At 50.8% G+C, this 25,649-nt stretch overlaps 1 protein-coding gene across 2 annotated transcripts in view; it reads right to left on the bottom strand.

The window, feature by feature from the left end:
* Positions 1 to 5,001, bottom strand: part of ANKRD33B (ankyrin repeat domain 33B) — a gene marked incomplete at its 5' end in the record, with an annotated part of 61,329 nt that extends 56,328 nt beyond the window's left edge. Inside the window, one exon of one of the 2 annotated variants that reach the window (XM_081089966.1) lies at positions 4,636 to 5,001. In XM_081089966.1, the coding sequence (XP_080946092.1) occupies positions 4,636 to 5,001 (366 nt within the window). The remainder of the gene's footprint in view (positions 1 to 4,635) is intronic. The other variant, XM_081089967.1, reaches the window with a different exon arrangement.
* Between the last annotated feature and the right edge of the window lie 20,648 nt (positions 5,002 to 25,649).

Below are 25,649 nucleotides of genomic sequence, written 5' to 3'. Positions count from 1 at the left end.
ATACCGGACATCCTTCCGGACAACCTTCCAGCCGGTGCTGCGAGGGAAGCCTGGGTCCCAGGTGCCAGAGGGAAGCTGGTGCCAGCAGCCAGGGGAAGTAAGGCCTACTCTTGCACGAATTTCGTGCATCAGGCCGCTAGTATAATGATAAAAACAGATTATACAATTGTCCAAACCCATGAAATACACAACACCAAGAGTGAGCCACAGTGCAAACTATGGACTTTGGTTGATAATGACAGGTCAATGTAGATTCAAATGTACCACCAGTGGGGATGTTGAGAATGGGAGAGGTTGTCTATGTGTCAGGGCAGGGTATACAGGAAATCTGTGTACTTCCCCTCAATTTTTCTGTGAACCTAAAACTGCTCTAAAAAAAAAAAATAAGTCCTTTAAAAGCACACACACATACACACACACACACACAGGGGGGGCCCAGAGCACCCCCAGCCATGGTCAATGGAGGAGGAAGAGGCAGACATCTGTCAGCCTGCCCACCGAGCCCAGGTTTTCCAGGCTCACTTCAGCTGACACACTTTTCTGCACCAGCCCCTGGGGCTCCCTTCTCCACCCCCTTTCTCTGTGATTGATGGCCCTAAGCATATGCATTGGAGGCCTCACTGTGTCTGCTCTCTAGTGCACATGCAGGCCATCAAGACCAAGGCCTAGAAAATGTAGGGGGACCAGGTGTGAACTCTAAACAACTTGGTTCTCATTTTAGGGAAAAGTGAGTCCAAAGTTTCTACATCTTCTGTAGCCTTCAAAACAGCACCAACAACAACCAAATGTGTCTGTCAAGATAAAGGTCCTGATCACCCCTACAAACCAACGAAGCATGGAAACCCTTTAAGAGTAAAGGGAGACAGCCCCATACTCGGTGTGTGATGAGCGAGTTGACAGAGCAAATGGGTGGAGGGACGTATGAAAAGTGTCACGGAGACCCTGGAACCTAAACATGCCTGAGAAGAATGACATCAAGAAAGGAGTGCAATGTTCTCAACATAGCATAATTGCCTATTTTGGTTCAAGAGCTTTCTGACATTCCTTCCGGAGTGAAGACAGCACACACGCTTCCCTTGGCTGCAGTGCGGTCTCCAGAGCCGTCACCGTAAAGGTGAGCCTCTGGAGATAATAAGTAGAAGAGAAGAATTAAGAAAAAGAATCATGGCAGCTTTCATTGTCCCTACTTCCAAGGGAACAAAACAACCGTAAATCTAAAAGACAGCGAGAGCACACTTTGACTGCTACCAGAGAATTACTGCACAAATATTTACATGTTGCATCTTAAATTATGCAATCCTTTTAGAGCAATAAATATTCTAGAAGCAAAATTGTGTGCTGAGCCACAGCCAGTATTCTCCCAATCTCAGGAGCCAGGAAAGAACATATATTCTTAAGCAAAACACACGCAACCCTTAGTTACTTAAATCCAATGAAACATCTGTCCGATAAGGCAGCGCTCCCTTCTTAACTACCAGAGATCAGCAGCTCCACAAACACAGCTCAGAAAACCTCCCAAAGCCTTTAGAGCAGTGGTTCTCAACCTTGGCTGCACATTAGAATCACCTGGGAATCTTTTTAACATCCTGATTTCTGGGCCTCATCCTCTGGAAATTCTGTTTCTTTGTTATGGGTGGGGCCACAACATGAGTAACAAAGAAACAGAATTTCCGGAGGATGAGGCCCAGAAATCAGGATTTTAAAAAGATTCCCAGGTGATTCTAATGTGCAGCCAAGGTTGAGAACCACTGCTCTAGGGCTTTCTGTGAGGTTTTTACTGTCACTAACCCTGGTCACGTGTAGACCAGGCCCAAAGGGCTCTTGCCTCAGGGCCTTCGCATTTGCCAGTCCCTCTCCCCCAGATTTCGTCAATATATCTTTACTTAAATGCCACCTAATGTCTCAAATAACCACCTTTGAACTCCGGGTGGCCCTTACCCAGCTCCAGGTGCTACTGGCTTAGATAGAGTAAGAGGAAAGGCCTCCTTAAGAAGGTGACCCTCCCATAAGAACCTGAAGGCAGTGCGTGAGCGTAGCGTGTGGCCCCAAGGTTGGACACTCCGGTGCCTGCAACCTGGCCCCTCATCACCTGGCCCAGGTCAGCCTCCCAGCTTAAGCTCCCACATTCCCCGCTCTGTGCCACACCATGACCAATCACACTGCACCTGCCTGCCATTGCCTCCAAACGTCTCCCCTCACGAGGCTGCCAGGACTGTTCTCAGCTCCCTGCACCCAAGACACCTGTCCCTCGTACCTTTTCCCATCCTGCCTCTGGACTGGGCACAGCTGACAGAAGGCAGGTGCTTTTACTTAGAAACTGGTGAGACCCTGTGCCTTTGGTTTATCTCAGGGGCAGGGAGGTTTGTCTCTAAGCACGGAGGAGCTCTCTGAGCTCTTCTCTCCTTATCTCAAAGGTGAAGACTCTCAAAGGCCGAGACTGGTTCATCTTCAAGTCTCCTAGAGTACCTAACATGTGTGTCTTGCACACAGTCAGTCTGCAGTGAACCCCTGCGCAGTGACTCAACTCCATGTGCCACAGGGTTGTGCATTTGCACATGGGACATTTTATTCTCTCGGTTTTTCAGGAAGACGGAGACTGTTTGGGCAATAGCACCTAGAAGTCACCGGGAGATCAGAAGCTCTCTCCTGCCCTACTCAGAGCACAGGACACAGGACTTGCTCCTTCTGACCGGGAGACAGAAGACCCCCAGAGTCATGTGGGTGGCGGGCCATATGTCATTTCTCCACCTGGATTTGGTGGGGAGCAGAGAGGCGGGGTACAACGCAGAGAAACAAAGGGCTCTCGACCCAGGGAAAAGCCAAGAGCACACGCTTTGCCTGGCAGAAGACAAAAGGAGTGGAGGATGCACTTTTCAGAGCAAGGAGAAGGCAGGTCAGTGCCTGACCAAGGGCCACGCCGAGTGCTGTGTGTGAGGGCATCTCACGCTCACAGCCCCAGGACCTACCAGTATTTACAGGGAGAAAAGAGGCAGCGCCTCCGGAGGCTGAGCCAGCCTCTCCATCCCACTGCCCTCTCCTCACTCTGTGCGGACGGAGGGGCTTTCAAAAGTTGCCCAGAAACTGGGTCTGAGAGACCCAAGCCCCCTGGGAGTGGTTTCCATTATTCTCACTTGGCTCTGAGGCAGCCGTTTTCAAACTTTTATTTTTTTACCCCCAAAGAGAACATAATAAATCTGAGCCCAGCGGAGCCTCGGGGTGGGGACTAGGCGGGGCAAGCGCTGCCAGTGCCCCCCACCCCCCGCCCCTTAGAGCCCACTGGAGACCCAGGGCTGCCCAGCACATGGGAGAGACCTACTCTGCCTTTGTGATCGATCCTGGTGGGCTTCAGGAAAGAAGTCTTTGCTATAAACATCTGCATGTGAAAACTCACTTTGAAAAAGTGAAAGTAGAGCTGGAGAAAGAAGCTCAAAACCCCAGTCACTGCCGGGGAGGGCAGAGGGAGGGCTAGGCTGTGGCACTGCCCAGTGTCCCCGCAGGCCCCACGCGATGCTGCCCGGAGGGCCCACTTTAGCCTCTGCAGCCCTAGGAAACTTGGGGCCAGCTTGTCTGACACGTTACAACAAGCTGGTGCTGGACACCTACCTGTGACACTCCCAGCGCATCCTGCTAAAGCTCTGCCCAGACCACAGGAGACAACCTCCCTCCCTCTCCCTCCCATCACACTCCCCCCTCCAGAGATAAACCAAGGGCACGGGGCGAAAGCGCCTATCTCCTCTCAGCTGTGGCTCCTGAGCGCATTGCATCCCTGATCTGTGCTAGGCTGACGGGTCCCCCGGGACCTGGGAGTGTCACCAGCCGGTCACACCGCGGCGTGTGCACACAGCACCGACAGGCGGGCACGTGGCCACGGTGGTCACCCTGTGGGTTTTCCCTCCTAGTGCTCGGTGGGTGGTGTTTGGCGAGCCAGTCTTCCAAGTCTGTACAAGCCAACTTTTTCTTTCCTTTTCGAAACGTTTCCTGCGGGCGCTGAGTCTTAGCCCTACTAACGGATAGATAGATAGATACCCAGTGCCTCTCTCCCCACCCCCACCCGCGCCTGCCCTACCCCTTGGGTGCCAGGCCCGGTGCTGCGGTCCCCAGGCGGGGAGGGGGAAGAGGGAGACGGGGGGGGGGGGAGGCGGGGGACGAGGTCGGGAGATGGCCCTGGCTAGTGGTAGTGACCCTGGGGACACCAGTTCGGAGATCGCTCCGTGGGCGCTGGGAGGAAGGGGTGGTCCCTCCAGGCGAGGAAACGGACGGTCAGAGGGGACCCAGGTGAAAGAGGCCAAGGAGAGGCGTCCGACCCGCATCCGGCGCCCGCCCCGGGGGAAGTCAGGGCCCAGGGGACCCCGAGGCGGGGAATGGGAGCCCGCCTAGTCCGGTGAGGACGCGGGAGGGGTGCGGCGCCCGCGGGGATGTGACCTCGGACGAATCGCACTCCCCCGCCCCCACCTAGGACGGGCACACCACCCAGGGCTCCACGCGCCTCTCGCCCCGAGAGCGAGGAAAGGGCGGTCTTTACAGTGGCCAAGTCCCCGCGGGACCTGAGCAGAGTGGGGATCCGCGTGGTGCGGGGAATGGGGAGGGGGGGGGGGACGATGAAGGAGACCCGAACCTGCGGAGACGCCCGCTTACCCGGCCGTTCGGGTCGGTCTCCTGCACCTCCTCCGCGCGCGGACCCCGCCGCACCAGCGCCTTCAGCAGCCCCACGTCGTTGGCGCAGGCGGCGCGCAGGAGGGTCGCCGCCTCCGGGACGCCCTCGGAGACTGCCTCCGAGACGCTCTCCGCGCTCCCGGCGCCGGACTCCTCTCGGCTGAGGGAAGGGTAGAAGGAGTCGTCCGAGGCGATGCTGCGGGTGTCGGGCAGGCGCGAGAAGTCCTCGTACTCCTCGTAGTCAGCGGGGTCTTCCCGGGCCTTCGCCTCCCGCGGTGGGGACGGCGGCTGCGAAGACACGCAGAGCGCCCCGCCGCCCTCCGGCCCGGGCCCGGCCAGCAGCACCATGCCGTCGGCCGGGGCGCGGGGCAGGGCGACGGGGACTCGGGACGCGCTCCGCGGTCACCGCCCTGGTCCCCGGCGGCTCCAGGAACGCGGGGCGCTGCGCGTCCCGGCCGGCGGAAGCGAGCGCCAGGCAGCTGCTGCTGGCGGGCACCGGAGGCTGGAGAGCCCCGCGGGTGGGAGGAGCGCGGGGGCTTTCCCGCCGCGGTGGGCGGGCGGGCGGGGCCAGGCGCGCGGGGAGGCGCGCGTCCCCTCTCCTCTGCCCCGCGGCCGGTTTCCGACGAAAGTTAAGAACCGAAGCTTCTCGGCAGCGCCGGGACCGAGCCTCCGCTGCTCGGCCCGGGACCGAGAGATCCTCGCGCTGGAGAACCGGGGCAGTCGCTGCAGGGCCGGGCCGCGGTGTCCCCTCCAGCGGCCGCCGCGGAGAGGACGCAGGGAGGGCCCGGGTCGCCGCGCGCGGAGCCCGCGTTGCGCGTCGGGAACATCCACACCCGGAGGCCGGCGCCGCCCAGGGCGTCTGGCCGCCCGGAGAGGGCGGGGGAGTTACCGGCGTCTGAAGCTGCGAGCCCGTTGGTCCTCCCCCGGAGGCTAGGCTTCGGGGCCGTCTCCGTTCCTGGCTTCAGGCCGGGGAACCCCGGGGGCGCACGGGGCCCCGCGGCCAAGTTGCGGGGGGAGAAAAGTTCCCCGTGGGGGCCGGGCCGGGGAGGCGCGGCGGAACGTGCCCCTCTGAACTGGGCGCTCCGGCTGCCCCGGCGAAGTCCCTACTCGGAGGAGAAGGTCCACAGAGCCCCCAGGTCACGCAGAACCCGGACCACCTGTGGTTGGCACTTCGCTCCTGAAAGATCGGCCCCGGAGACTAGTCCACTGGCCTGGGGGCGGGGTGTTTGCGTGGGAAAGTCTGCTACCCGCCGGAGCTGTGACGGTCCCCTCCCCACCCCGGCCCAGTGTCCCCGCGCTCGGGACTGGAAGTCGAGAAGGATTAACTGGGCGAGGCTGCAACAGGGAGCTGGCTCCACGGTGCTCCTGGCTGGAGCGTGGCTTCTCCCAGTCTGTCCCGGAGCTGGGGTGGGGATGTGCCGCGGGGACCCCCTGGCCTGCGGGCCAAATCCTCGTGGAAAGACTGTCGTGGAGGCGCAGTGGTGAGGGCACGCGCGAGCCTGGACTGGGGATGCTGGACCTCGGATGGCAGGAAACATCGCGGGTCTGTCCAGGGGCGATGAGGAATCCAAGGGAAAACACCACCCTCTTTCTGTCCCCTCTCCCCCTTTCCTTCCTATTTTCCCGCCGCTCTTGATAGCAGACCCGCCCGCTGCCAGCCCTTGGGCCCAAAGGGACACAGAACCGGGCCTCTTGGGACAAACTAGGAGGAACGTAGGCCTGGGTGGGCAAGCTGAGGGGCACAGTGGGATACCCGACCAAAACTATACCCCAGGGCGGGGGTAGAGGATGCTAGGAGTGCGCTGCGAGGCCTCTTCAGCCTCTGGCTCCACTTGGCGCTGGACCGGCCCAGCGTGATGGTCACTCGGGCCTCCAGTGTCCCCGGGCCGGCCCAGAGCCTGGCTCCCGCAGGGCTCAGGAGGACGGCGATTTCTTGTGAAAACACTTCCATGCCTGAGCGCACCCTGAGCTGGAGGTGAACTCCGGAGCAGTGGCTTCCTGCTGTACTTGGGCTTTCTTTCCGAAGCCAAAAATAGCCCAAATCATGGTTTGCTTTTTATACTTTTTTCTGTAACGGACCACATTTGCATAAATTCCCACTGGGAATTTCCCGGTTTCAAGGTTGACCGCGGTTTTAGCATGTCCAGAGGCCTGTTAATGAAGTCAGGGGGTTTACCAGGTGGAGTGCCCCCCTCCCAGGGCACCATTGGGTTTGCTACCCACCCCCTCCCCTCCCAGCCAGCCGCACTCAGTGTGGTATTGAGTGAGAACCTCAGTGGCAGCGACAGGGGATGGGCTGGGGTCCCTTGGGCCTCTTCGGCCTTGGAGTGGGGCACTGCCCAGTTCCTTGGTCGTCTTCGCCCAGTCATCAAGCAAAGGGATTCGGGCTCTATCTTCAGAGAGCACCACTTCCTCCTTTCTTTCTTAGAAATTCCAGTCCAAATGGGGTTTTCCCCTTAAAGATAACCTTCTGGAACATTCCTCTCCAAATAAGAGCTAGTGGTTTGTGAGTGATCCGACTCCAACCCAACCTGATCGTTGTCCTCCTTCATAAACGCACTTAGTGGCCAGCCAGCCACCTCCCCACCACCCCGCCCAGCAGCCTGTGACACCAGAGGCTCAAGAGGCCTCCAAGTTCACACCTCAGGCCACTTTCTCAACCACCCCGTTATTTTTACCACAAAGACAATAGATTTTCAACCTTTCTAAAAGAACACAAAAGCAGGCATATGTGGTAAAGTCCACATTTATTCATGATGTGTACAAAATCTACATAGGAGGAAAAAGTAATTTGTCAAAATTGCCAAAACACTCAAGATAGCTTTTTTAAAAATAGATTTTTATTAATTTCAGAGAGGGAGAGAGAGATAGCAACATCAATGATGAGAGAGAATCATTGATGGGCTGCCTCCTGCATGCCTCCCAGTAGGGTTCGAGCCTACAACCCTGGCAATGTGCCCTGACCAGGAATCGAACCATGACCTTCTGGTCCATAGATCAACACTCAACCATTGAGCCACACTGGCTGGGCTCAGGACAACTTTTAAATCAATAACATTTTTAAAAACTATTTTATCCAAGAATATTTAGTTCAAATGAATAATTTTAATTTTAATGATTGTTAAAAGTCTCATACATCTCACTTACACAATTTGTTGATTTTAGTTGAAAAATTTGCCTGTGGGCCATTTAAAAAATTCCCTACTTCAGTTACATTTCTGAAGCAAGCCACTTAACTGTACTGACCACCTATAACAGGAGGATCTTTCAGAATTATAAGCAGTGGGTTTAAAAACTGAAAAGTGAACACCCCTGCAGTGGTGACCCCCAAAACTTTGTTTGGAAAGAGAAGTGGAGCAAACCCAAGCCCACCCCACTATAAATACCAGGGTCCCACCTCCTGGGCTAGGGTGAGAATTGAATGGGAAGATGATTTTAAACCTTTGTACACTGTTTGGAATTTAGCACACCGTAAGTGTTAACTTCCATTATTATTAAAATTAAAGTATCCATTCACCTTGATGACATCCTAGCAAGCTGTTTTTGCAGGAGCTGCTTCACCAGATTTGTTTTCCTATTTATAGAGGAAACTAGCCCTGATAAGGTGACTGAGAAATGCCTTTTATTTTCTCCATATGGAAGGCAGTGTGTCTTGGGATAAAGAGCAGACTGCTATCAGAACTTAATGATTGTTAAAAGTCTCATACATCTCACTTACACAATTTGTTGATTTTAGTTGAAAAATTTGCCTGTGGGCCATTTAAAAAATTCCCTACTTCAGTTACATTTCCAATTATGGTTTCCAATTATGGCTCTACCACTGCTGAGCTACAACCATAACAAGAAGCCTATTGCTGTGGGCTATACCAGTGTTTATCTCACCAATCACCTACTCTTGATATTTAGGCTATTTCCAGCATTTTCTTACTGTACACACTGTCCAGGTATTTCCTTAGAAGAAACACCCATGTCAAATGGCCTGAACTTTTTAAACTCCAGTATTTTCTTCATTGCTGTATTCAGATGGTAACCCAAAGTCTTGGGGAAAGAAACTCAAGAAATGTATAAAAACTGTTCTGAGGAAAAAAGACACGAATCAATGGAGAGAGCCCTAACATCGACGTTTCATTTTCTCGCTCCCACTTCCCCTCAGAAAATCATCTTCAAGGATGGAGTTTTGGGAAGCTTATTACATTGTGAGGTTTGCAGCAGGCTGCTGCAGCTCTCCTGATCCCTGCTGTAGAAATCAGAAGTGAGTAGTCACCCCGTTTTTTAAACAGTTCTAAGTAGACCAAAATTATTTGACTTGGAGTTTTTGCAAATTTTCCTGAGTTGATTGCAAAAGGTGGAAGCAGCCTAGAGCATCCTGAAGTCAGTCTACAGAAATTGCTGCTCAGTTTACCTGTCTGATCTCCTTAGAACAGTGGTCGGCAAACTGCGGCTCGGCAAACCACGGCTCGCGAGCCACATGCGGCTCTTTGGCCCCTTGAGTGTGGATCTCCCACAAAATACCGGCTCTTACACAAAATACCGACTTCTGCGCATGGGCCACGAAGTTTCAATCGCACTGTACGTGCGCGCCCGCACGAGGTATTTTGTGGAAGAGCCACACTCAAGGGGTCAAAGAGCCGCATGTGGCTCTCGAGCCACGGTTTGCCAACCACGGCCTTAGAAATACAAAGACAAGTGTCTGTGTGTATTTTTGGATCTCCCCATTAAAGAGATTAGCTGCTGTTAGGCCCCAACTCAATTCACTTGATAGCAACAAGATCCTTGCTGGTGTAACTGAATTGGTGAAACCATTTAAGAACTTCATCTTCTTTTAAGGAGGATTTCTGCCTTCATGGTTAAGTATTTTGGGAGGAGTATATGCACTTGTGCACCTAACTGCCAATTCTTCTGCCTTTTCCTTGCTTTTGACGGAATCCACAATAATGGGCTATAACTACAAAACCCATGTTTACTCCAAGATCAAAACCCTTGGGTCCTCATCGGAATAAAGGTGGTTGGTTTTTTAAGGCCCATCTATAGGGAATCATATGTGATGTGAAGCTGCTAAAAGACCTGCTCAACAGAAGGCTTCTGCATTACCTGGTCTCTCACCCCAAGTACAGGACACCCTTTTCCCCATCACTGCCCCTTTGTCCATGCCCTGATTTCAGCTCTTATTACCCCGTTTTCCTATTTATTTATTTATTTATTTATTGCAAAACTATCTTCCTTCTTATAACCTGAAAGTTCAAATACAAGAACCAGGTCTTCTCAGGGTTTTTTAATCCCCAGCACCTAGGAGGATAGCTTACCATCTTGGTTGAGCCTCTACACATCCCTGATAAAGGAAGGAGAAGGCACGGCCTGCTGGACCAGGCCCCCCGCTATCTCTCAGAACTTCTGGATTTATACAAGATCAAGCACAGGTAAACCTGGAACCCTCCTCCCTGGGGACTCTGGATTCCCCCCCACCCTCACCCCCACCCCCCTGCTCAGGATCCTCACGTCACTGTCTGGCACTTGTCCTCTGAGATCAGCAGCCTCACTGAGATCTCCACCTTAAAGCAGACTCTGCTGCCCCAAGCCCTCCTATACACACACACCTGCACCCCCTCTTGTCTTCACAGCCAAACCTTCTGCAAGAAAGACCTCCCTTAGTAACTCCACTTTCCATCCTTCATTTACTCATTTTAAAAATATGTGGGGGGGGGGTTAAGTTACAAAAATAGTACGTGCTTCTTAGACACACCCCCGAAAGCCCTGAGTCTGTAAGGTGAAAAGGCCTGTCTCCCTCGCTATCTTCCCTGCTGCTCCTTGAATCTCTGTCATCTGCTTCTCCACACCCTCACCCTGCCTCTCCCAGGGTCTGCGGAGGCTTCTTTCCTATTGAATTCAAAGGACATCTCCAGCCCTGACCCACATCCTCTGCCTGAGCAGTGACCATCTGCAGGACACACAGACACAGTCCATAGGACTCACCCTGGCTGCCCGTATTGTAACCACCCAGCTCTCCAGTGCAGAGCTGGAAGCTGGACAACCGCCCCCCCCCCACCCCTCCCATATTCCATACCCCCAGGCCCTAAGGTTCTAGGAGGGAAAGGAGGTGGGATTTCTGCCCACACAAACTGCAGAGGGGCAGGGCTGAAGCCACTGAATTTCAAGAACAGAGACCATGCTGGGCTGTGGGCTACCACAGCAGGGGGTCCCAACTGTGCTCAGGAAACACTCTTGAACAAATCAATGGAGGCGATGCCTGAGCAATCCGGCTTCGTCGTGATCCTAAATCTAAAGCACCCTGCCCATCCTATGAGAGCCGTTAGCTCATACGTCCTGAAGACCAGCCTGGCACAGTTTGTGGGAACTATATCCACCCTTTACAACACAAGCCGTGGCTGAGACAACAGTTACTCGTTCATTGACACGTTTTTTAGCACTTGAACATGACTGCCTCTGGTTCCATGCCTGTACGGGTACAGATTCTCAACAAGTCACCAGAACATTTTGGCACTTTATTTTTGGACCAAAAATACCCCCAGATGCACAATCCCTGTCTCAATATGTACATTTATCACAGACTTCCTCCATGGAATCCTCCCCCGCCCACAGTGACTCATGCCCACGTTCTCTGCAGTGGCAGCTGCCTTCTGAGTCCCCCTCACCAGATTGCAAAGAGGCTTCAGGCATCATCTCCCCTTTGTGACCTGGCTTCTGGTTTCTTCTCTCTCAACACAGACCTCTTCCCCTCCCATCCCTCATACACATTCTCCTCGACAGTGTTTTTGAATTAAGTATCAATTTCATGGAGGGATAGGAAAGCATTTCAGCACAGTCCTGCTCTGAAAAGCTGGCAGTTACTCTCAGTGATGAGACAGACGCCTGTGCCTGCCCACGTGCTCATGAGTGTCCCGAGAGCTGCCAACCTTTGAGGCTACAGACCACTCAAATCAGAAGGTTTGAACAATGTCACTGATCACAGCAGGACACAGTAAAGTTCTCAAATTTAGACAGTGACACAGAAAGAACACTTCTGTTGAGGGGAGCGGCCAGACCAGAGTCTTTATGACCCAAAACATGAGGCATTTGGGATGGACAGTGGCTCTTGCTGGCTGGTTGAATGAGTTGGCAGTAGAACCTGAAGAACGTATAAAAGTCAATATTTCAACTCATTTCAACTCTCATTCAAGCCTAATGATGTGTGTGCATTGGGTGCTGGGGTGCAGTCAAGGCTACCCAGATCATTGTTGTCACTGTAGACCCCAAGAAGAAAGATTTATTTGATGTGAACCCTGAGGAGGAATTTATCTTCTGAGATGGATTCCCGACGGTCAACTGAGAGTCAAAAGTTTTTAATAGGAGTCTCGTGGCCAACTGCTGACGGGTTCCTCGCACGCTCCCTGTACCAGGAAGAACCTCAGGCTGAATGCTCAGCTTCCCACACTCTGCCCCACGTGTGCTACCAACTAACTTAGACCTGCCCTATCCCATCAGAACTGCACGATCTAAATACCTCACTTTTATAAAAAGGACCTAATGGAAACCTGGGTGGGAACTTTCACTATACAAGGTGGCCTCCCCTTTGTCTGGGGGGAACACAATTCACGTTGTTACCTGAATCTGTGTCCCCCAGGCTGTAGCTCCATAGGCTTTAGTGCCAAACTGGCCAGAATATGTCCCACCCCGCAGAGGACCGAGAACCACAGCAGTTTGACTTGTGATATTCCCCAGCTCTCTATTATAGATAGCTTTCCTGCTTACCATGTCACTCTCCACTCTCTCGTTGAGCCCCAGATTTTTGGGCCCAAATAGCTCTTCCTTAGATTTGTAACCAAACCGGAACTTCAGTTCTTTAATACAACTTTTTCACTAAGGAAAAAGCTAGCTGTGTCCAGTCTAATAGCACCATGACATACTGCACATCCACTCCCTTAATCATTAAGACCTTAAGACATTAGTTTCTGGTCAGAGTCAAACTGTCTTAAGAATAAAGCCTCTGGTCCGTTGATCAAAGGAAACAGAGTTTCAGTCAAATTAAAAATAACATCTCGGCCTTGGTTGTGTTTCAGTCCCAGGCCCATGAAAGCAGAATGACCTTCCAACCACAACCTCAGGAAACTAGACAGGATATGATGGCTGACATCAGGACCTGATACAATGATCAGCGACTTCCTACCCAGGCCCCAGCCTATCAGTAGAGCCCATGACCCCAACTCCATCAGTCACCATGATTAATGATTTTTTTCCTGCACATAGTCTGACCCTGTGCGGGCCATCGGGGAGCCAAGTCTGAAAGCACTAGCTTACCTGTGTCTCCAGGCTTGGCACCATTCCCTTAAATAAACCTCTACTTTCTTTACTGCAAACTCCTCTTCCCGTTTCATTGGGCTTTGATGTGTGTGAGCAAACGGACCTCTTTAGTCTGGTAACTGATTGTCAGAGGAATGAGACCAACTCATGCTCCATCTGGTTCAGATCATCTACCCTGAGAAGAAGATTGATTTCTGAACTGTCAGTCTATTTTTTAAGAGGTTTTCCCTAAATCTCCAAAATGTCTCAAAATGAACTTAGTTTCTCTCTTCCTCAAACCAGGCCTCTCGGGGCTCTGGCATTCTCTCAGCACCTCCTTACCTGCCTCCCATCTTCATTTTTCAGACTTCCCAGACTTTAGGGTGCCTGTATTGGGACACTGTTGATTAAGCATTCATCTTATTCCACCAGCAAAAAAAAACATGACTATATCCCTACACCATCAGATCACAAGTGTCCCCCCACCCCCATCCAATGTACAAATGCAGAGAGCTCTCAAATAAAGCATGATTGTGTCTTTGTAAGAACTGCCAGTAATGTTTACTTGCCACTCGTTCACCCTTATGGTAACCTGTGAACATTCCACTCACCAGTTGCAAGCACTAAAAGGTAAAGTAAAATGTTGGTGTAAATGACTCTTGAAATAGTAATGGTAGACTTCTACACAGCTGGCACTTTTCTGTGAATTTGGAAAAAACAACATTTGTTTTGTTCCATCTGAAGGGGATTCAGGCAGCTTCCTGGACCACACATTTCTCACCAAGATGCAGACTCTTAGTGGATCTGTGTGCCTTTTGACCTTGCCCCTAGGCCATGCCAAATCCCCAATCCTTCATTTTCTTCTTTTCACCCAGCATCACACCCTCAGGTTGTTTTCCTTCCCTTTCTCAGGGAAATTCTATGAGATCTCACCTAAATTCTTCTCTGCCTCCAGGCCTCACCCCTGACATGCCATCACCCACAGCCAGCTAACCTCTTCTCTGGAGTCATGCCTACAACTCCACTCCTTGGCACTATCACCCAGGCTAATGAATATTGCCCTGGAAAGTAATGTCTGTTAAGAAAGAACTTCCTAAAAATATGGGAGTGGTCTCCACACTCAGGGGTTCTTAGACCTAGTCAGAAATTCTGGTACCTGCTCTTGGTTCTTGCCGTTCTAGACGCTCACCACTTTCACCTCCTCCTACCCCACTTGGTCTTAGCAGGCAACCTGACTCCAATGTCAGTGGTCCACAGGGCCCTTCTCTCTGTGTCCATTCTCCCCTGGCCATCTCATCCTATCCCTGGCCTTCCTCACATGCAGAATTCCTGAGTTAAGCTCTAAGGGCACAGCCAGACAATGCCCTGGATAACACTACCTGCAGGCCCTTTGCTTAAAGTGTTTTAGAATCTCAGTTCTTTTTAGCTTGGGTAAGATACAACTTCTCTAGGGCTAAATATCCCTCTCTAGGGATAGCAGCATCCGCCTTACAAAGTTGTAAGAGAAGATTTCGAAAAACAACACATGGGAAAATTTTAACATGGAACCTGTAATTGAATAAGCACTTGATCAATATTAGAGGCCCGGTGCACAGATTCGTGCTCAGGAGGGGCTGGCCGGTGCCCTCTCGCAACCCAGGACCCCTCGGGGATGTCTGACTGCAGTGGGGAATTGGGCTTAAACCGGCAGTCGGACATCTCCCAAGGGATGTAGCAGTGCTCCAAGCTGCTCGTGCTCATCCCGGCCCGCTGCACCTGCTGCCGCTGCTCAGTAGCACTGCTGCGGAGTCAGGAGAGGCTCCTGCCCCTGCTGCAGCTGCACTCGCCAGCTGTAAGTCCGGCTTCTGGCTGAGCGGTGCTCCCCCTGTGGGAGCACATTGACCACCAGGGGGCAGCTCCTGAGATGAACGTCTTCCTCCTGGTGGTCAGTGCGCATCATAGCGACTGGTCGACCGGTTGACCGGTCTTTTGGGTCATTCGGTTGTAATGGTCACTTAGGCTTTTATATATAGACTAGAGACCCGGTGCACAAAAATTTGTGCACTCAGAGGGGATGGGGGTCCCTCAGCCTGGCCTGTGCCCTCTCGCAGTCTGGGACCCCTCGGGAGATAACGACCTGCTGGCTTAGGCCTGCTCCCGGGTGGCAGAGGGCAGGCCCAATCCCTAGGTGCAGCCCCTGGTCGGGCTCAGAGCAGGGCTGATTGGGGAGTTGGGGCGCCACCCCCTGTCAAGCGCAGAGCAGGGCGGATCTGGAGGTTGTGATGCCACCCCTAGTCATGCTCAGGGTAGGGCCGATTCGGGGGTTGGGGCACCACCCCCTGTCACACTCAAGGCAGGGTCGATAGGGAGGTTGCGGCGCCACACCCTGTCACTCACAGAGCAGTGCCAATCAGGGGGTTGGGGCTCCATACCCTGTTACACACAGAGCAGGGCCCATCAGGGGGTTGGGGAGCTCCCCCCTGTCACACACAGAGTAGGGCCGATAGGGGAGTTGGGGCACCGCCCCTTGTCACACACAGAGCAAGGCGGATCAGGGGGTTGGGGAGCCGCACCCTGTCACACTCAGGGCAGGGCTGATGGGGAGGTTATGGCTCTACCCCATCACACACAGAGCAGGGCCCGTGGGGGGAGGTTGTGGCGCCATCCTCTATCACCCACAGAGCAGGGCTGATCAGGGGGTTGGGGAGCTCCCCCCTGTCACACACAGAGTAGGGCCGATAGGGGAGTTGGGGCACCGCCCCTTGTCACACACAGAGCAAGGCGGATCAGGGGGTTGGGGAGCCGCACCCTGTCACACTCAGGGCAGGGCCGATGGGGAGGTTATGGCTCTACCCCATCACACACAGAGCAGGGCCTGTGGGGGAGGGGCGCTGCACCCTGTCACACACAGAGCCGCAGGGTGATCAGGGGGGTGGGGAGCTCCCCCCTATCAGGCACAGAGCAGGGCTGATCAGGGGGTTGGGGCGCCTTCCCCTGTCATGAACAGAGCAGGGAGGATAGGGAGGTTGTGGCCCCGCCCCCTGTCACACACAGAGCCACAGGGTGATCAGGGGGTTTGGGCGCTGCCCCCTGTGACACTGATCCCAGTGCCAGGAGGCCTCGAGGCTCCGCTGATCCCAGGGCTGGGAGGCATATTACCCTTTTACTATATAGGATAGAGGCCTGGTGCACAGGTGGGGGCTGGCTGGTTTGCCCTGAAGGGTGTCCTGGATCAGGGTGGGGGTCCCCACTGGGGTGCCTGGCCAGCCTGGGTGAGGGGATGATGGCTGTTTGCAGCTGGTCACACACCCTTCAGGGTGGGGGTCCCCACTGGGGTGCCTGGCCAGTCTGGGTGAGGGGCTGAGGGCTGTTTTCAGGCTGGCGGGTGACTGAAGCTCCTAACCGCTCCTTTTTTTCTTTTTTATTCTGGGCCAGCTTTAGCTCTGAGGCTTGGCTCCAGCTCTTAGGCCTCGGCTGCTGAAAGCAGGTTTCTGGGGTTTTGTTTAGCTTCTATATTTGTAAAAATGTTTCAAACTGCAAGCTCAGAGGCCGGCAGCGGCAGGCGGAACGTTGGAGTACTCTGTCACTGAAGCAAGCAAACCTCATGTTCACTTCAAGCTGCCTGGCTACTGGCTGCCATCTTGGCTGACAGTTAATTTGCATATCGCCCTGATTAGCCAATGGGAAGGGTAGCAGAGGTACGGCTAATTACTATGTTTCTCTTTTATTAGATAGGATTGGCACTCAGTAAATGTTTGTGGAAGAAAGGCTAAACCCAGAGTCCCAGCTCTCTCCCTACCCCAGAAATTCCTTTAATCTCTGTATCTGTGGCTCCTCCCTTACCAAAGGCATCCTGGGAACCCTCTGTACTAGAGCCCATCCCCCTCTTCCACCTTTCACTGCCAATGAATTCCTGCCTCCATCCGCCCAGTAGTGTGAGGGGGCAGGGGTTCCAGATATCTCCTGCCCTGGAATTTAGGACTGTTTCCAGTACTACTCATGGTTCAGGCATTTCTTGTTGGCTCAGGAGCTTAACAATTACTCATACCATTGTTCATCCCAAATTCCCCTCGGCCATGTCACTGGCTGGGGAATGCCCACCCTGTGTGTCCCTCAGACTTATTACTGTATATTTTAACCCAAAGAATGATGAAGAATGTGCCCAGGATATCCAATCCCCAACAAGCCTTCTTTAGGAATATTATTAACCCTCATGCCTATCTTCCACTCCAATTCATAGGGAACACGTGGACTTTTCTTGGCCAGTAGAATAGTGTTTCAGCCACTGTTTAATCTCTTTATGTTCCTTTTTCTCTGTAAAGATGGGAAGAGTAATGGTGCTTTCTTCATAGTTTGGTTAATGAGGATTAAATTAGCTAATTTATGTAAATGCTTCAAACAGAGGCTGGCACATAATAAGCATTACAGAAGTGTTAGAATTGGCATTACTATTGTTGTTCTTTAGAAAACAAGCACATTGTTCTCCAGTGTAACTGTCTTGATGGATGTGCTGCAGTCCTCCTTTGCTCTATATGGCCTCCAATTATACCAGATTCCTGTTGTGCCACAAGAATTTAAGACATGTAACGCCTGACTATTTAGTCAGAGGTACTGCCATCTTTTCCCTTAGATTGTCAAATAAAAAAATTACAACAGCCAACACAATAGCCATCCATGTGAATGAATCAAAATTATACCTATTGTTTTTGTCAGATCAGCAAAAAAATAACTTTTTGGTGTGCCACAGAATTTTAGTAATTAGTTTATGTGTGCCATGAGATAAAAAGAGTTGAAAATTGAAATTCTAAACGACTGACAAACAGCATTTTAACACATATCTTCATTCATAACCTGAGAATTGCCTATTTTAATATTTTGGTTTTATATTCATTTAAGAATCAATGTAGATGAAATTCACAAAATAGCTCCTGCTTCTTTGAGATTCATTGTTGGATCATTTTATGTTAAGCACCTCTTCTTATGAAAGTACTAGAGGCCTGATGCATGAAAATTCATGCAAGAGTAGGCCTTCCTCTCCCCAGCTGCTGGCACCGGCTTCCCTCCGGCACCCGGGACCCAGGCTTTGCTCTGGCCCCGGCTTCGTCCGGAAGGATGTCTGGAATGATGCCCATAAGGACATTTAGTCTAATTAGCATATTATTATTTTGTTATTATAGATTTGGCAAGAGAGGATGGTAGAATATGGATAGCAGGTGTGTAAAAATTCGAAACATTAATTATCCTATTCTAACATTATAGTTGGAAAATTAAAAACATGTATTTATTTTATAATGCAAACTACAGAAGATAAATAACAAGTCCCCTGAATGGCAGGAATAGGCAGAAAATAAAGCAAGAAAGCCTTTAGTGGAAGCATACATTAAGGTAATGCACTATGTTCTCCTGGGCTATAAAATCTAATTTGTTTTGCTGTGTCCTACTGCGCAGTATATGAGCTTTCTGTTTAAATAAAAATATGCATATATTTTTAAAATAACATTGAATTTTATATATACTGTAATAAAGTATAAAAGTAGACAGCAGGGTCGTCTTCTGTCTGCATCGGTTAGCATTTGTCCTTTACCCTGTATGGGTGGCATTAGACTGTTGTCAAGAAAGATGACGTAAATCTTCCCAGAATGTGTTGAAGTTAGGCCAAAGACACGGTGCTTGGAAATCAAAGGTGGTCTCGGCCTTCGAGTTTCAGACACATCTGGGGGTCCAGACCAGCCACCCCAGCCTTCACACTCCACAAGTGTGGGACCAAGTGTTTATGTCAAAACCTTTCATTTTGAGTTACCTTGTTTTTCTTTTGAGGTAGTTAAAAATGGCATCAAAATTTTTTGACAATGTCGTATATGGATTCGTGCCAAAAAGATGGTGTGTTTACTTTTCAGTATGTTGAAGTTCCAAAACTGTTGTGGAATTATGACAGAAATTCTTGATTTAAATGATATTTTAGTCAAAATATTTTTAGAGCACTTTTTGTATGTTTATACATTTGTTTTTCTTGCCTATAGGAGGGGGCAGAATATCAGAAATCTACCAAGTGCTGAAGGTTTTGCATGAGTCAGCTTTTTCCATCAGCATGATTAAGACACCAGCAAAAGCCAACCTTTCATGGTGGAGAAACTCGCGAAAATCTGCATTTGCCAACTGCCAAAGTTTCCTTTGGAGAAGAATCTAAGAAAAGAAAAAAATCCAGGTTGTTGTTTACGCCAGTCCAATTTTTCAATCAAATAATGATTAGCTAAATTAGCTTAGGACATCAAACTTCAAGTTTTGCAAAAAGTAAATGGTTTAACACCCCTCTTTTCTCTGTTACTTGTGATAAACCAATTGAAGAAACTGAGCCTAATAATTTGACTAAGCACAATGTTTAAGATGCTGGTGGAAAAGAAATGTGGTTTTCTCAGGTCTCAGAGATCATCACCAAAGCTGATGATATTTTAGAAACCATGTGAAAATTCTTCAAAGTACATTGGCTGATAGGAGGAAAATATTGATGGGGTTGTGCCTGTGGTGCTCCAAACATGTTGGGCTTTCCAGGTACTGAGTGAAAAAATCAAAGGGAAGTACTCATTTCTGGAACTCGCTTTGCCATGCCTCATCAGTGGTACCTTTAAAAACTCTGCCTGGGAATTGATAAGAAAAACCTCAACTAACGGTAATTATGAGAAAGGCTATGTGTGGGTCAACCCACCTGCTTGCTGCGTGTGGAGAGCTGAATGCCCACCAGAAGGTTCCGCTGCCCTGAGGTGTATGGATTGGCAAAGGGAAATTAGCATTTTTACCTGCAGCAGGAGGCAGTTTTTTTGGAAACTCGAAAAAAGACATACAGCGTTAAACGTCCTAACACGATCTCTTTCAGCAAAGCTTTCCATATTTAACAGCTATATTTGAAAGTTTAAATATAAACTTCCCCGTATTAAAATAGTTAGAGCCCAAATTAAATTGCTAAGATTCATTGTCTTTTTGTACATTTTTTCAATGAAAACTTTCAAAGTCAGGGTCCTTAAATGAATTTCATAGAAAAAAATAAGTGTGTATCCAGTGTGGTACAGGCTGAATTTAGGAACTATTCCCTAAATGCCATGGCTGGAAAATCTCATTCAGAGCTTATCAAGAAACTCCTTCCCCCTAATATTCAATCTGTGCCGGAAAACGTCTCCAAGAAGAAATTTTACAGTTCAAGCTTTTGCCAAAGAAACTTCCAGAAAAATCACTGCAGAATTCCTTGTAGAAGGCACTGCTGAGCATAGCTATGATGGTTCCCCCTTCCTAAGGGCAAGTAACTTTTCCCTGGGTGCACACCCTCGGCCCTGGGAAACCAGTGCTGGAGGGGGAGGCAGCACCTCCCGTGTCAGAGATGGGGCTGCAGTTGCCCTTGCTCAGCCGCACAGCGCAGTGCCCCGGGCACATCATAGTCCAGCGCTGACGTTATGATGGAAGCAGGCCGATCAGTGACCCTCAGATTTCTCAGGGATTGGCAGACAGACCTCCTCCCTGTCTCCTACTGGATGTGAAGTGGGACAGGCCTCAGGATAAAACTCTCCATACCAAAGGTAGACAGCCAGGGTCCCTGCATCATCGATCTGAGTCATTGCACCCACCTTCTGGGGAATCGGCCCACCTCCGGACACCCATGGTGGGAGCCACTGCACCCCCTCTGTCATTGAGGCTGGATTGCTAATCACTTGCCACGTAAGGAATCTTTGCTGTATCTGAATTTGGTGCCCAGAGGTGGGTGTGGCGAATCAAAAAACCCTAAAATGCTGACCTGCCTGGAGAACAGTGAGGATCCCTCTAGCCCAGTTTTGAAACTGGCAGTTCTTGCTACATGCCTGCACAATGACGAATCAAGCTGTCTTCAATGACATCTTAGGAAACAGGCCATGTATCCACCAAGGCAGTATTAGGGGACTTGGTAGGAAATGTTCTGGAATATGTTGGCCAGTTTGTATAGTCTTGGGTAAGGTTTTAAAAGAAAAGCAAAAACCAAAAAAGGTAGCCAAGAGAAGCCAGAGCCAACAAGCCCTGTTGCCATGCCAGAGCCTTAACAGATGCAATCACTTTGGGGACTTTCCACCTTAAAACAAGGGGGAAAGCATCCTTATTGTTATCCCGTATTTGCCCACTGATATTTGATCTTTTTCCTTATTGTGAACTTTGAAAACAAAACAGCCCAACAAACCAGATATCGGAAGGGTCATGGTAACCTCCCTCCTGCCTTCCCTTTACACGGGACAGATGTCAGCTTCCAGCTCACTCAGTGTTTCTATGAGCTGACACTTTTTTAAAATGTATCTTTAACAATAAAAAATCATTTTCTTCTCTTTTTACCACTGCATTGATCTGGTTTTTTTTACCATATTATTTGTTTTTGAAATGCCCCGCTAACATTAAAGACAAGCATATAATTTTTTTCTCTCAAAATGGGGATAGATTTTGAAGTTTGAGAACGTTCTGCTGGAGCATGAAGCTGCTGGGATATATTGTCAAAGGGACCTCAACTGAAAATAATTGAAAGACTACAGAACCGAAATGTTTGACAGAGAAAGTAAGGAGGAATTTAATTTACAAAAAAAAAAATCACTTTAACGTTTATAGAACTTGTCTATTTTAAAAGGCAAAAGTAATTGAACTGATTTCCACTTATCGCCTTCTTCCTGCCAAAGTTTTCAGAGCGTGTTTTGTCTAATGAGGATAATACGCGTACCTTGCTTTTCAGGAGCTTCAGGGAGCTCAAAGCATTTTCCACATATTGTCTCATTATTCTTGATTCTATCCCCCAGATACTTTATGCACGCTATCCTGCATTTGTGAAAGGGTTAGAACTCAAAATGGAAAATGACAATGACACCAAATCTCCTGCAGCTCTTTCTTTAAATGTTGTATGTAAATATGTGTGTGGTGTATCCGTCTCTAGGCTCTTGCTTGCAAACAACAGAGCTCCCACTGCAGCTAGATGAAGCCGAAAAGGGAGTGATTAAAAGGTATAGAATGGCTCACCAAAATGCCTGGGAGCCAGAGAGAGTCGGGTTCACAGGCAGGCCACCCCAAACCTCATTGCTGCAGGGACTTTTTAATAGACTTTATTTTTAGAACAGTTTTAGATTTATAGAAATATTGAGCAGACAGAACAGAGAGTTTCTATATGTTCAGTACCCAGCTTCCCTGATTATTAATATCTAACATTAGTGTGGTACATTTGTTACAAACGATGAACCCAAATTGATCCATTGTTATTAACTTTATTATTATAAAGTCCCTAGATTGTTCAGAGTTCCTCCGTGTTTGCCTACCATTCATTTCCTGTTGCAGGTTCCCATCCAGGCCTCCACACTGCGTTCAGTTGTCATGTCTCCTTAGGCTCCTCTTGGTTGTCACAGTTTCTCAGGTTCTCCTTGTTCTTAATGACCTTGACAGCCTTGAGGAAAATGTCAGGTATATTGTAGGATGCTCTTCTGTCAGAATTTGCCTGATGCTTTTCTCATGATTAGATGAGGGTGGTGGCTTTGGGGAGGAAGACCAGAGAGGTAAATTCTGTTTTCATCACATCCTACCATTGGTCCACCTTACCAACATGACTTACCCCTGTTGATGTTGACCTTGATCGTTTGGCGGAGGTAGCACTTGCCAGGTTTTTCCACTGTAATGTGACTGCCGTCCCCTTTCCACTGTTCACTGCCAGGTTCTTATTTAGTCTATTTCCCGGGTGGCAGATCAGAGAACTGCAGAGATCATGTGCCCCAGGGACTGCTGGTCGTCCCCTGCTGCCCCCTCCCTGGAAGGTAGGCTTCTTATCTCCCTCATGTGTGCATCCTCCACAGCCCCACACAGTGCCCTGCACGCAGTAGGCACTTGATAACTCTTTAAGGACTTTGAATAGAGTTGAGATTCACCTGATAGTTAATTAACTCAGCCGTGGGATGCTAGTAGGAAAGTGAGGGTGAAGGCTACAGAGGGGAGAGTGGCTTGGCTGGTGAACACCCAGCCCCAGGAGTGGCCGGGTCCCAGGGATCTATCTGATCTTGACCTTGTCTCATTCTGAATTTTAAAGACCTACTTGGCAGAGGCTGACTCAGTCACGTGGGTTTTGGGGGATTTTTTTCCCTCCAAGTGGCAGAAGTTCTCCCAGGGCCTTCAAGTTAGGGGGTGGAATTTATTGTCACAGCAGCGTTAGGATGACAGGATCTCCTGAAAGTTCAAGACCATGACATGTGCATGCATATAAGCATAACCAATGGACATAAGACACTGGGGGGTAGGGGAGGCCAGGGAATTGTCAAGGGTGGGGGGGGGGGGGGGAAGGAGACACATATAATACTCTTTGTAATACTTTAAGCAATAAAACAATAAAAATAAATAAATAAATAAATAAATAAATAAGACCATGACATGTGGTTGGGCCAGGCCTTGGCAAAACTGGAACTGAGCATCCCATGGGTCCAGGACATCGTGATCTGGACTCGGGGAGTTCTCTGCTAAAGGTTAGAGAGCACCTCTGTCTGGTCTCTCTGTGGCCGCCCACTGGGCTGGCTGCTTTGCCCTCTACCCCATGTCCCCAGATCTTCCACTCACAGAACCCTGACAAGCCAGTGACCATCATGGTCCCTGCTTTACCTGCAAATCTCGTCTTTGACTTTACCTTCTGCTCTGACCTGATGAATTCTGGAAAGTAGGACAAGGATTGGCTCTGTACTCTCCTTACTGGTCAAGAATCTCTGTGCCAGTCCCTTTTGCAGGCTACTCTATGGATGTCTCTTGGGTTGGGAGTCCAGCCAACCTTGGCCAACTCAGCTGAGGCCCAGAGGGCAGCCAGCAGGCCTGGGAGTGGTAAGTTCCTGAGATGGGGCAATGGCATGCCCAGCAGCAGGGTCTGGATGTCAACCCAAAGACATGGGAACAGGCTTGCCTAACTTGTAGCTGAAACACGGCCAGGAAGGAATCTCCGAGCAGCACAGAGGGGACCTGCTGAGGTCCTGCCTGCAAATGCCTCACCTCCAGGCCCGTCCCCACCTAGTTTTCCGTATGTCAACATTAACTTCAGGGCAGCCTTATGCACCAGAGTAAGCTTTTATAAGGTTACCCGATGCTAATTGGCAACTGTCTTTCTCCAGACTGGGTTTTCTGCGTCTATTTTTAAGTGAGTTGTTTCACATGTTGAGGGGGTGGGGGAGCACAAAGCAACCCTAAAGTCACTGTTTGCAGAGACTCCTTGAGGTGGCACAAGATAGAAAGCAGTAAGTAACATGTTGGCTCAATGGCATGCAGTGCAGCGGGGGACTGAGGCTTCTCAGCACCCGCCTGTGCGCAGCCGCAGCCTCCGTCACCCCTTCCCTGCCAGGAGCCCCGCAGTGCCATGTGGGCGGCGGGGGAGCGCCTCTTTGCTCCTTTCCACCTTGCACAGCATGTTCTCCCGCAAGCAATTTATTCCCATCTTAGAACAGGGATCATTGTGGGGGCAGCGGTGGAGTCAGTGTGCCCACCTCCTGCTCCCTCCCCTTGGAGAGAGACCTGGAAAGTGCTGGAAAGCAGCCAACTCTCCCAAGTGGGGTGGGGACAGCTGACTCCTGACACTGACCCAGGCATGGAGAACCCCACACTCACAATCCGTGCAGTGGACACACACACACACACACACACACACACACACACACACACAGCTGAGGCCTCTCTCCCAGGATCTTACATGCAGGATCACTGGAACATTCTCATGGCCGCCACCTGGTCTGAGCCCTTCTGCCCTGGGCTTCCAGGGTCTGGGTTCTGCCACTGACACCCTTCATCTCTTGAAAACACCACTGAGTTCATTAGAAAATGGAGACTAAAGGGAGCCTCGGGAATAGGGGACAGAGGTGATCAATACCCCAACTCTTCAGCCCACCCCGAGCTCCCTCCCACTTAGCCCAGCTCACTGCAACGGCCTCCTGTCCCCTCCCCTCTCCTCCCCTCTCCTCCCCAGGCTGCTCCAGCCAAACTTCCTGAGTCACAAGCATCTGAACATATTGTGTCTTTTCTCCACCCCCACCCCCCACCCCCATCTGCCATTCCTTCCACCTGGAATTTCTCCTTCTAGGCTTCACTACCCTCCTCTCGGCCCAGCTCAGGGCTCTAGGAGGGACATGGAGGGGACAGAAAGAGGCTGAGCTCAGGTTTGCAAATGACAGCAGGATGCCTGGGAAGGACTCTGGGTGGGAGCGCTGCGGGAGGGGCTCGGGCCAGATCCCGGGATGGGGGTGTCCTCACGGAGAGCAGCAGCCCAGAGCCAGGGACCGGCCCAGCACATCTCGGGCTGGCCCCTCCGTCACCCGATGGGCCTGGCTTCACCCTACAGCCAGCAACCCCCTCCCAGGCCTGGGCGCAGCAGGAGTGGCGGCCTAGGGTGCCCAGGAGGAGACTCTGGACCTTGTATGAGGCCACAGCCAACTCAGAATCCCAGAGGCTGTGTGTGTGCTTCCCTCCGTCCCTCCTGGAGCCCCGGTGAGCTGTCACCTGCTCCGCTGATGGGGACTCATGACTGAGCTGAGAAAAGCTCAGAACAGGGCCGGGCGCAGAGCAGGCTGCTTTATATAAGCGTTTGCTTAAAAAGGACAGGGAGGGAAGCATCCGCGGGGACGGGTGTGCCATGCCTTTCGGGTGCAGTTGGTGTGACATGTGGAATCTTTAATTGGCAGTAATGCACCCTCATCCCTCCCGGTCTCCCCGCATTCCCCACGTGGCTGAGGGGCCCTTCTCCC

This window comes from Myotis nattereri (genome assembly GCF_964212035.1).
Source record: "Myotis nattereri genome assembly, chromosome: 4".
Classification (NCBI taxonomy): Eukaryota; Metazoa; Chordata; class Mammalia; order Chiroptera; family Vespertilionidae; genus Myotis; species Myotis nattereri.
This window is presented reverse-complemented; position numbering and strand designations above follow the sequence as displayed.